At 40.1% G+C, this 12,893-nt stretch overlaps 1 protein-coding gene across 1 annotated transcript in view; it reads right to left on the bottom strand.

Annotated features, from left to right (window-relative positions):
• The window catches only part of MYH15 (myosin heavy chain 15), a 129,576-nt gene that overhangs the window by 36,286 nt on the left and 80,397 nt on the right, over positions 1–12,893 (bottom strand). Inside the window, exons 25-27 of the mRNA XM_077994122.1 lie at positions 12,192–12,581; positions 4,767–4,893; positions 421–539 (exon numbers count right to left, since the gene is read on the bottom strand). Of these exons, the coding sequence (XP_077850248.1) occupies positions 421–539; positions 4,767–4,893; positions 12,192–12,581 (636 nt within the window). The remainder of the gene's footprint in view (positions 1–420; positions 540–4,766; positions 4,894–12,191; positions 12,582–12,893) is intronic.

The following is a 12,893-nucleotide window of genomic DNA, read 5'->3' as shown; positions in this document are numbered from 1 at the left end:
TTCTAGCAACATTATATACTCATAGGAAGAAATGACTAATTTCTATAATTTATTGACAATTTAAAAGTAATATTGAGCTATCCCAGTCCCACTTATTTTATTCTAGGCTTTTATTTAATTTCACTTTTTCATGAGCAGTTTCAGAATCAAAATCCAGAAAGCGCCTTGCTGCCCTTCTGTTCAAGTACTCACACAAGATGGAAACACACTTTGCTTGCTCTAAATCTGCAAAGAAGCGATTTGAATCACCAAGGAAGATCCTTCAGTCATCAGGTTCTTCCTGGCATGGTTTTTCCCCCATAACTTGTAGGGCATTTTCCCTTCTTCTTTTACAAAACATCTGCAGGCTGATTCATCAAGCACTATTTTTTTAAAAAAACACACAGTCAAGTAACAAGTGAGAAATAATAGATACATTACTTTGGTCTCCTTTTCCAACTGCCCTCTCAGTTCTTCAATTTGCCGAGTGAAGTTGCTCTTTTCACTGGAAAGTTGGTTTATCAGAGCTTCCTTCTCTTCAAGCCTCCGTAGGAACTCGCCTACAGAAAGATTTCACAAAAGTACATAATTACAGTCTTCCTATCTATTGCCTCCTCCACTTGACTTACTGACTTTAAGGGCAGCCAGAATGACTCCTACCCACATATTTTTGATATTTAGGAAGGGTCTGAGAGTCCTATTATTCAGCAAAACCATGACAATTATCCTTTTCAGGACTCAGAAGAGAGTTCTAAAAATGAACTGATTTTTACTAATAAGTATGAATCAATAACAGATGATATTAGTTACTATTTATTGAGAAACTTCTATGCTCTACTTAACGTATGTTATCTAGTTTAATTTTCATAACTCCTTGATAATGTAGGTATTATACTAACCATTTTGCAGAGGAGGAAACAGAGCAACTTAAATATGACTGAAACAGAAACATACACAGTTCGTAATTGGTGAAGGTAGATTCAAACGAAATTCTTGAAGACCACATTCTTCTATACCATACTCCCTTGTTTATTATATGTGACTTTGTACACTTCTGTCTATATAATTTTTAGATAATTATAACTTTTATTACCTCATTTGTAAAATGAAGATAACAATAAAAGGTTCTTAATGAAAACTAAATTAGTGTGAACTAAATTAGTTCAGTTTTATAGACTGAACTGCTAAATAAATATTAGCAGTAGTCACTAAATGGTAGGAAATGTGACCACGAGAGGGAGAAATTGTATCATACTCTAGTCTATCGTTCCTGCTTAACTTATCCTATTAATTATAGTCGGGCCTTCCATATCTGTAAGTTCTATTTGTGGATTCAACCTACAAAGGTCCTCTACAATTTAACTCAATTCTGACACTATCTTCCTAGAGACAGTGTCAGATATACACACACACATACAAGTATATATGTGTATATATATATATACACATACATATAAATATGCACATACACACACATATATACACACCTATATGTACATGTATATATCTTATTATAAATCACAATATCACATACAATATTTTTAAAATCATATTTGTTAACATCACTGCTGAGCTCATCAGAAAAGTCCAAGAATTGACAGCCATCAGCCTAATGATGGCATATACGTTTTCTAAAATATAATTTTTACCTAAAAGCTCCTATTTTGTTATTGGCAAGAAACGTTGTCAGTTGCTTTCCCTGCAGTGACAGGTTTCCTTTGTTCATTTTTGAGAAATCATGTGCTAAACATGTGAGTCTAAATAAGCCTAGTTTGCTTGTCAGTCATTCTTTCAAGTAAAAGTGATACTCCCTGAAAAAACTGCTAGCTCAGCTCAGAGCTTAATCACACATCTTACTCCAGTATGAAACAGGAGTTCTTCATGCATACTTCTTGTTTTGTCACACAGAATAGTAAAAAGATATATACTCAAGAGTTGAGATGTAAAAAATTCATTTCTTCTCCTTCTTTAAGGACGTCCTTAAGTGAAACTGACTTTTAAAAAACCTGTGAGTACATATTAGGGAATACAATTTTTACTAGTATGTTTTAGTGCTACTACCTTAACTTGTGATCAGGCTCCAGCAATTTTAATCATTGTTGCTTTTGCACCATCAGTACAAATGGCAAAAGAATTTAAGTCGCAAATAGTATCTTAGTATTATACTAAAATAGCTTCAACCTCATAGACCCCCTACAGGCTCTTGAGAATCACTTGGGAGTGAAACAAACTTTAAGAGTATTTGGATGAAAATGTCTGTGGCTTTTTTTTTTTTTTTTTTTTTTTTTTTTTTTTTTTTTTTTTGGACAGAGTTTTACTCTTGTTGCCCAGGCTGGAGTGTACTCGTGCAATCTCGGCTCACCTCAACCTCCACTTCCCAGGTTCAAGTGATTCTCCTGCCTCAGCCTCCCGTGTTGTTGTTGTTGTTGTTGCTGTTGGTGTTTTGTTTTTTGAGACAGAGTCTCACTCTGTTGCCCAGGCTGGAGTACAATGGTTACCTACAGCCTCTGCCTCCCGGGTTCAAGTGATTCTCCTGCCTCAGCCTCCCAAATAGCTGGGACTACAGGTGCCCACCACCACGCCTAGCTAATTTTTGTATTTTTTTGGTAGAGACAGAGTTTTGCCATGTTGCCCAAGCTGGTCTCAAACTCTGTGCCTCAAGTGATCCGCCTACCTAGGCCTCCCAAAATTCTGGGATTATAGGCATGAGCCACTATGCTGGTCCAAAAACATCTTATTTAAAAAGATTCTGAAGAAATATAAATGCACTAGCTGGTTGAGACTAATATATCATGTATATTACAGAGCCAGTAGCCAGTTACTGTGGCTTAATTGATCACATTTACTATTGGTTTCCTCTGAAAGCAGAGAAAGCTGACAGGACAGGGCATGAGAAAGAAACTTTGGAGGTAACCACCAACAAAAACAACAAAAGAACAAAAAACAAAAACAAACAATCTGGAGCATGGACCCAGTGAGGGGAGGATAAGCTTGGATAAATTTGTACTTTGAATTTAACTTACACCAAAGCCAACCAAAAAGTAAAGTTAAAAAAAGGAAGAAAAAACTCCTGCAGCCTAAGCAGAATTATCATCTCAGACCCACTTTCATTTTACTCACTACCCACTCATTTCCTCGTCAAAAAAGTGAGTAGAAAATTAATGCCAATAACTAGGGGGAGACAGCCAATGTCTATCAAAACAGATTTTACACAGCACTTCCTTTAGGGCCAGACAACCAGGTATTCTCCAGTTTTGTGTCTGGACTGTGGAGTCTGCATACCAACTAAATCCTACATAGCACAGATCAAACTGGGGGCTTGGTAGCAAGGCCAGGTTTCACATACCCTGTGGTCAGTATAAGAAGAGTCCTATTCAGTGTCCTTAATAGAACCAAAAATACTTTCTTCTTCTAGATTTCCAGGTTTTTAGTTTTATCAACTAATTTTAATTTAGCCCTGACCCTAGATTTGGCATCTGGAAATAGAGGTGTCTACTGGAGGAACTGTGTTATATATAGCCCAAATGTGTTCATTCTCTTTTTAAAAGTGTATGCCGCTTGAGCATCAAGAATACATTGTTTATTTTCATTGACCTAGGAATTCCATCTCTCAGAATATATTACTAAAACTGATTTTAGTTATAGATAAACATCTAGCCACATGCTGTTCATAGCAGAGAGGCAAGTCAAGTTGCAGGCAAGGTTAGGTATAGTCAATCTCAATGAACTAGAAGCATACTCAAAATACAAAAGCTTATGATAAATTGAAAAAGAAAAACCCCCAATAGATTGTTACAATGTAATAGACTGGAAAAACAGAAAAAAAATATCCATAGTGGTTGATAGTAATGAATAAAGTATGGGACTTTTTTTTTACTTTTATTTATTAAATGTTTATAGAAGATCAATAAGTGCCAGGCAGTGTTCTGGATGATTGACATACATCAATGAACAAAGACCCTTGACCTCATGGAGCTTATATTCTGACAGATGGAGACAAAGATATTTATTGTGTCAAATATGTAGTTTGTTTGAACTTAATAAATACTACGAAAAGAGAAGCACTTGAGGAAATGAGTCGACAGTATTCAAATGTCACCTTCTCAACAGAGCCTGTATCCTGACTTGCTCCAGATCTCTACTTGATTAACCCTTATCCCCGAGTCTTTCCAGAATTAATAAGGTGTTCCAGGCAGAGGAAACAGCTAGGGCAAGACTCCAAGGTGGAGTATGCCTGGGGTGTACAAAGCACAGTATAGAGGTGGATGTGGCCAATGCAGAATGAGAGAAGGGGCAAGTAGGAAAAGAGGTCAGAGAGAACGAGGTCCAATCATGCAGGCCCAGATGTGTCTTTACACTCAGTAAAAAGAGTTATCCAAACATTTAAAATTCATTATCCAAACATTTAAAATTTCATTATCCAAACGTTAAAATTTTTTTTAAATTTAAATATTCAATGAGTTAGAAATTGTAAAAATGTCATGACTAGTAGACTGTGGTTTGCCCCTCCCATCCTTTGATCTGGAGAGTTGCTTCTGCTGATGGCATATTATTATGACTTTCTACTTCTTGGAAGGGAACTAGGCAGGGGTTCCCAAGTGGCACAGAGGTAACACTTCCTAGACAAGAGGCATGTGTGTGGCAAAGCTGTCTCAGAGGCTGCATTCCTCCCCTAGGATCTTCAGATGCCCACCCAACCTCAGTGGGTAGTTCATTATCTCAGTTGCACCTCCATGAGTCTGCTGGGATTGAGAATTGCCTGTGAGTCAAGCAACATACTTACTTACCACTCTCACTCCACAGCTCTGTCTTTTGTGCTGCCAGGTCATTTGCCAACTGAGTCACCTTATCTAGCTTTGCATTTGCTTCATTCAAGCGCTCTTCGTATAGAGTACAGAGTTTCTCAGCATTTGCCTGTGAGTTGAGAAAGAAGGGCTGGTCAGGGCTCACAGAGGATACTCTGAATCAGCTGCACAGAGGAGGAGGGGAAGAGTGGCTCCGGGGATCCGCACACTCTCTTCTGTGGTAAAAAGCTCAGCCAGCATTGGGAGATCACGTCTTCTGATTTCGGCAAGTACAACCAACTCTAGGGTCTGGACCCCAAGAAGCCTAAACTTTGCAGAGTACAGGTGTCACGGGAGACACCCAACTTCCTGGGTATTAGGATTCTTTCTAGAATTATTTACTTTTCTGGAGAAGGAAACATGTCAAACACTAATGAGGTACATGATCCTTTTCTGACAGTATATATTTAAGTGTCTTTTCCACTAGAATATAACTTTCATGAGGGTAGAGATCCAGTTTAAAGGTATACACCCTGTTGTCTAGAATAGTGCCTGGCACATATGAGAGCAATATGCAAGGGCGGAGGGGCAGAGGAAGGGGAAGGAAGAGAGATAAGAGAGGGAAGGAGGAGGAAGAAAATCTAGAAGGCTGCCCAAGCAGGATAGAAGAAAGTGGAGGATCTGAGCCACAACAGCCTAATAAGCAAATGTGAGCTGCCAAAGCAACTGTACCCTCCTGATCACTATGGCTACAATCTCAAGATGACCCTAACAGGGTCATCTTCAATCCCCAAACCCTAACAGGGTTAACACTTCAATCCCCAAACCCAACTTCTCAGAATTGGCTTTTCGTGCCTGGAGAAAAAGATATGACATTGGCCTTTGCACTTTCACCGGATTTAAGTAACCAGTCTAATCGCCAGACTCTTGCCACACTCTGAGAACTCATGCTAGCGGTTTTGAGACCCAAGATCCTCAAACAGGACTAAGAGCTGCCAAATGCAAGATGAGGTATCCCCTTTACATACAAATTAACTGTAGTTTGCATTCTTATTATTTATATGGTCAGAAACAGTAAAATTACATTGGTGGTAGACTTCCATGGTTCTACAGATTTTACATAGCTGTTTTAATGAAACTCATGTATAAGTTATCTTTTTATAATTTTTTTTTTTGAGACAGAGTCTCACTCTGTCACCCACGCTGGAGTGCAATGGCACAATCTCAGCTCACTGTAACCTCCACCTCCTGGGTTCAAGTGATTCTCCTGCCTCAGCCCCCTGAGTAGGTGGGATTACAGGCGCATGCCACCGTGCCTGGCTAATTTTTGTATTTTTAGTAGAGATGGGGTTTCACCATTTTGGCCAGGCTGGTCTGGAACTCCTGACCTTGTTATCCGCCCACCTCAGCTTCCCAAAGTGCTGGGATTATAGGCAATCTTCAAATGCCTTCCATCTGCCCCATTGTTGGCGATGATGATGACACTATTAATGACAATAGCAGGAGCAGTTAACATTTATTGGGTGCTTGTTACATACCCAGCTCTCTTCTGAGCTCTATGTTTTAAATCTCAATTAATACAGCAGCCCATGAGGCCTTTGTATGCTATGGAAATGGAAGAATTGGGAGACAAAGAAGAGATTATACCAATGAAATTTTGAGAAAACAGTGAGGTCTGGTGAGATGGTGAAAGCTGATGGTGAGCCTAATAGTTTCAATGTTAAACTAATTGTTATGATAGAGCAATGGGCAAAGGACCAGGAATGTTTCAAAGGTGATGCCTGGTTTAGTCCTCAGGAAAACTTTTGTACCAGCCAAAACCTTGGTCATCTCTAGCTGGAGCCTATGCTCCATTGAAGATTGTTTCCTTCATGCTATGTTGCAGGACTTTTCCTTAGTTCAGCTAAAGACGGGGTTCTTTGTCCCCGGCCACAAAAATTCAGATTCATAGACAATTTGAATGGTGAGTAAGACAGGGTTTTTTGGGGTGAAAAGGAAGAAAAGGGGGAAGTAGGGACTTTCCGGAGGCCAGAGTCCCTGCTTGAGTGCTTGCCACTCACAGCTTGAATCCCAGGTTCCACACAGGAAGAGGAGGGGCCAGGCTCCAACCCACAGCAAATGGCGTGAACTTTCCGAGGCTCCACTCCAGTGGGCAGGCTAGTTGGAGTTTCTCCAGGGACCCCCTCCCACCTGGCTGTCTCAATTACTAATGGCTATTCTCTGAAAGACTACTGAATTATGTCTTCTTATATCTCCAATGCGGTGTTATGTAGTTCCAGTTCACAGATGTCCTTCAGCACACCCAGGCTTGGTGTAAACAGACTTAACAGAGATTCGATGGCCAGTTTCTCGAACGATGCCATCAGCCTCACATAGGTTAGAGCATTAATGTTAAATGCCAGGCAAGCTCAATTGTCCCCACTCTCCACTCCTAACTAGAAGAAAGCTATAGTAGTGATCAATGTGACAGTTTTTAGGTTGTCTGCACAGTTTCTAATTATATGTTGAATTTGTTTGCTCTCACTTCTGAAAATGACTTTGACAGTCAAAGTTGACATGCTCATTTTTTTCCTCACGATATCTCTCAAAAGTTCACATTGCCTCTTTTTATAAATGAGAAAACTGAGCACCAGAGAGGCTAAATAACTAGCCCAAATTCACACAGCTATTAAATGTCAGAATTGGAATTCGAACTGAAACTGCCTGTGCAGATGCACACACACACACACAGAAAATGTCAAATATTAGATTTCTAAGCATCTGTTGTATGAAGTAGTGATAAAGGAAATATTAAGGATTAATTGATGTCCTAGGTGGCCCAATTTGTCATGAATCCTGGGTTCCAGAGGAAAATGGATAAAAATGGGATGATTACGAAAACCATTTTTATCTTATGATGTCTCCAATAGTAAATGACCTGTTAACTGAGCCAGGAGGAACATATCCAGGTGTGAGAAATGGCATCTGTTTATGGCCCTGTATATGCTGTGCTATGCACCTGTTTGCTTAGGGTGAAAACGCACAGATGTCTGCAAGACAACTTAGTCAGTGGTGTGTGGAAATGGTAAGAAAAGGAGCCAAAGACTTCCCAGTTTTTCAAGAGAGGTCTCCATGTGGTGAAGGCCAGCTGGGCTGTGTGTATCTGTAGAGTGGGCAGCCCACTTGGACAGATAGAAAAGGCACTTGCCCTTAGGCATAGCTTCACATGGTAGGTATCCACATAGGCACTGCTAACCAATGGTATAGTGTTTCCATGTATAAAATATTTTCATAAACAGGATCTGCAAAAAGACAATTAGATTGTTTATCTAAAAGTGGCCTATACGGGGATACAGCATGCAAAAGAGTTGTACCCTCAAAAGAATTTTTAATTTAAGCATAAGGATAAGCGGTATGTTTTGATACCAGGGATGAGAAGGTTAATAGAATAAGGCACATTTATCTTATAGCTGATTCTTAAAATGATGCATAAAAATGCTGCCTCCCAGAAATGCAGGGACCAATGGGAATTCAAAATAATCAAGATAATTGTGAGATTTCCTATATCTTCTAAATCGCCCTGAGCCTCTCTGTCAGCATAATATGCTTTTGAAAATGCTTCAGTCCCCACTGTACCACTGAGCATTGACATTCTCGCCATTATAATTCAGAAAATGATAAAGTAAACAATTCAAGGAACAGTTTAGCCTAATGCATATGCCTATGAGTGTTAACAGAAACAATTTCTCATGCCAACAAATATTTAAAGCAGCAATAGGACATGCTCACCAACAGACATACACAGGATTTGGAATTGAAATTCATCTCTTCCATAGAATTGTGTGACCTTGGACAAGTCACTGAATCTATGAGCTCCAAGAGGCACATGTAAAAGTCGATGCTAGTAATTGAGTGCACAGACTCTACAAAGCACTGTAGTAAACATGGAAGTGAGACCTACTTTCTGCTTTCAGTGTCAGCAAAGTTAAAAGACTAGATAATGCATGAGTATAAAGAGGGACCCCAAAAGTGCTATAGGAACTCAAAAACAGGTAAGTCTGTAATGCAGGAGGTTGAACTTGAGCATTCCAAAGAGAATAATTAGTTTGGAAAAGGCACATCAGTGTAAAGATAAATATTTGGTGAAAGGCAAGCTGAAATGGAAGGTCCATGAAACAAAGCAATGGGATCTATAACTTGCAAGACAAGTTGACTCTGATCACAAGTTACAGTGTACCTTGAAAGCAGAAGTTTGGAGTTCATTTTTAAGCAGGGACATAATTCAATAAATCCATGCTTTATAAATATTCTGAGTACTTTATAAATATTAAATTGGGCATATAAATATAGGATGATTTGAAAAAAGAAAGACTAGAAGCAAAAATGATAATTTAGGAAACCACTGCAGTAATATACTTAAAAGGTAGAGAGACCTATATGGGAATGGGAATGGAAAACTATGAGGTGGTAAAGACTGACCTGCTGCAATAATTGACTGAAAAGCAAATAGGGAGGAAAGAAGTGGTTGAGGCTTAGAACCTGAGTTATAAAAAGAAACCAGGTGCCAGTGACAGAGATGTTCAGAGGAAGTGCCAGCTTCAGGAGAAATAAAGACAGATGGCAGGGATTAAAGGAGTAAGGAGGTAGTGAGATACACACCTACTGCTAGAAAAAGCCTATATTCCCATGCATGGAACATTAAGAATCCTTCTGATGAGGGGTCACAAGAAGAGGAGAGCTGTAGAGAGAGAATTAATCTTCTTAGAGATTAGTTGGACGGCTGTGATTACAATGCTGATAGTAATACGGCCAGAAAAGGCAATTCTGCTGAGGTCTTAAATGGAAATGGGGAATATCCTATTGGAAACTGGAAGACAGACCATCCTTATTACAAAGTTCCAAAGAACTTGGCTGAACTATGCCCTAGTCCCTTGTGGAAGGCAGAATTTAAGAGTGATAAACTAGGATATTTGGTGGAAGAAATCCTTAAAGAAAGTGTTCAGGGCTTCCTGGCTTCTCTTGATTGCTTAAAACAAAATATGAAGAGAGAGAAATAAAGATGAAATGTATAATCAAAGAGAAGCAGAATTTAAAGATTTAGAAAATTCTCAGCCTGGTCAGATTGTGAAGAATAAAAAAGTATTTTCAGAAAAAAACCAAAACAAAACACTAAGGATGTAGACAACCAAACATTTGATATGGAAATTAGTGGGGGTTGAAAGAAGATGGGTGCTATTCATCAGGACGATGGAAGAATGATCCTGAAGGCATTTCTGAGACCTTTGTGGCTGTCCCACCCACATAGGCCCAGAAGGCCAGGGCCTTGATGGAAACATGATTTCAAGAGAGGATTCCCGTGAGACCTCAGAGCTTGCTGCCCCGGGCTGCCTCAAGTCTTTGCTCCCCACATGCCAGTGCAGTGCGCCTCTGCCACTCAGGCAGGCCCAGGTTCAGCTCAGGTTACCACTCTGGAAGGCACATGCTGTAAACCATAGCAGCATCCATACAGTGCTAACTCTGCAGGAGGTATAGAAGCATAGCTCCTCCACTTAGATTTCAAAGGATATTTTGGAGAGGCTTGGGGTTCAGACAGAGAATTGCCATGGAAGCAGGGCCACCACAGAGAGCTCCCACTATGGCAGTAGTAGAACTGTGAGGGCAGAGCTGCCCCAAACACCCCAGACTTATAGAGCCACCAGCATGCAACACTAACCTAGGAGTAGTCACAAGCACCCAACTTCAATTCCTGACAGCTCCTGTCAGGGGGGCACTGCTATGTGGGGCCCTGGGGACCCAAACTCCACCCCAGTATGTCCAGAAGGTCAGACATGGAGTCAAAAAAGATTATTCCCAACTTTCAAGATTTAATGTTGTTTGCTTTGTTTTATGTTGGGCTTTTCCCTTTGTTACCTCTTTTTTCTTTCTGATTTCTCTTTTTTAGGAATGGGAATGTCTATGCTATGCCTGTTCCACTATTTTATTGTGGAAACACATAACTTGTTTGATTTCACAAGCTCACAGCTGGAGGAGGAATTTGCCTCAAGATGAATCATGCCTTGAGTTTCACTCCTATATGATTTAGATGAGACTTTAGACTTTTGAGTTGACGCTGAAATGACTTAACTCTTTGGAACCTACTGAGGTAGAATCAATGTATTTTGCTTATGTGAAGGACATAAATTTGGGGGGCCAGAGGTAGAATGCTATGTACTGAATACGTCCCCTAAAATTCACATGTTGAAACAATCGCCAGTGTGATAGTGTTAGGTGGGGCCTGTAGGAGGTGATGAAGTTATGAGAATGGGAGCCTTCATCAATGGGACTGGTACAAGGGAGCATCTGTCCCTTTCCCCTTTTTGCTCTTCTGCAATGTAAGGATGTAGCAAGAGGCACCATCTTAGAAGCAGAGAGACCTCACCAGACAATAAACCTGCTGCTACCTTGATCCTGGACTTTCCAGCCTCCAGAACTGTGAAAAATAAATTTCTATTATTTATAAATTGCCCAGTCTGTGGTATTTTGTTATAGCAGCAGGAATGGACTAAGACACACACACACATACACACACACACAGAGAGAGAGAGAGAGAGAGAGAGAGAGAGAGAGAGAGAGAGAGAGAGAGAGAGAGAGAGAGACTGTTTCTTTCTACTCAGTATGGTATTTAAAAGGAATTAATATTAAACATTTCAGAAACCACTCCATATCATTGAAGATATTCTACATTTTTCTGGCCATAGTCAATGGAGATCAAGCTTTATTGTCAGGCCATGTCTTTCCCAGACTTTATAAAATCTGTTTACAAGGAGAGAAGGTTGCAGCAACTAGTCATTTGCTCTGCTTAATCTAAGGTAAAGCTCCTCTCAACTACCAGAAGACAGGGTCGCTGAAAGCCATGATCTCATAGTAACATTTGACATGACAGCTTGCAGCATATAGGCTAATGGGCTCAGCAAAGAAAGAACATGTGATGAACCTTTCTTATAGTACTGGCTGATTAAAAAGATGCCAGAGGACATGAGGGAGAAAAAGATCCCTCCTCTCAGCAAAGCTGTTTGTGTACACCATTCATTCAGATAGGCTCTAGGAGTATCCAGGCCATCACTGAGGAGCACTCATAACAAAAGCCATTTTTCAAGAGAGACATAGATAATGGCCTCAGATTTCCAGCTCACTTACTTGTGCCATCACTAAAAAAGTCCATAAGGAACATGGATTGGAATTCTGGTAAAACCAGAAGCCACTGTCAGGTCACATTCAGGTGATGGCTGTGTGACCTTAACAATGACCACTAAGGTCAGGCCTGATCTATTCCATCTGAAGAACTATATTCTTCATTAGAAAATACACTGAGCCACTAAGCTGGCTTATTTTTCTTTTCCCTCCCCTCCCATTTCTTCCTCTCCCTACTTCCATGTTCAAAAGCCCACGAGGATGGATGGGAGTATTTACCTTAGCCCTTGTCATCTGCTCAATACGGGTCAGGAGGTCATCTACTTCTAGCTGCAAGTCACTCTTATCTTTTTCCAGTTTCTGCTTGACCTGCTGTAGATTTTCTACCTGGCCCTCGAGCTCAGCCAGGCTGTCTGCATGTCTCTTCTTCAAAGATGCAGAAGTTGCCTCAAAGTGCAGCGTGGCCTCTTCCATGTCTCGGCGCAGCTTCTGGAATTTGGTTTCCTGTTTCTTAGTTATTTCCAGCTGAGCCAAACTGGCTCCTCCTACCTCCTCCAGTCTCTCATTCAAGTCAGCCAGGTCTTGGGTGAGGTCAGCTCTCTCCTTTTCCATCTTGGCTCGAGTGGTCCTTTCAGCTTCTAGTTTCTCTTTCAAATCCTTTATTTGAGTCTGTAGCAAGAAATAATTTTGATTTTTACTAAGCACTTGTAGCAAGAGCTTTACTCTATTTTTTTTTTTTATCACAAAGCTAACATGAACCTTTTGGTTCCCAATTTATAACAATTTATAACTAAAGAAAACAGAATACACAGAAGTTAAGTGATTTGCCCCAATTCAATACCAAGACCAGAATTAGAATTTGCAGTTCTGCCAAATTGCTCAGCCCCTGATGATGGGCAAGCTCATTAAATTATATACATGAAGGGGAAAGCTTAGTAAAGAGCACTTCCCAAAGAAACAGGAAAATATCTTTCATGTGAC

The sequence above is a fragment of the Macaca mulatta genome, chromosome 2 (assembly GCF_049350105.2).
Source record: "Macaca mulatta isolate MMU2019108-1 chromosome 2, T2T-MMU8v2.0, whole genome shotgun sequence".
Lineage (NCBI taxonomy): Eukaryota > Metazoa > Chordata > Mammalia > Primates > Cercopithecidae > Macaca > Macaca mulatta.
Note: the sequence above shows the minus strand (reverse complement) of the source record. Positions and strands in the feature narration are given on the sequence as shown.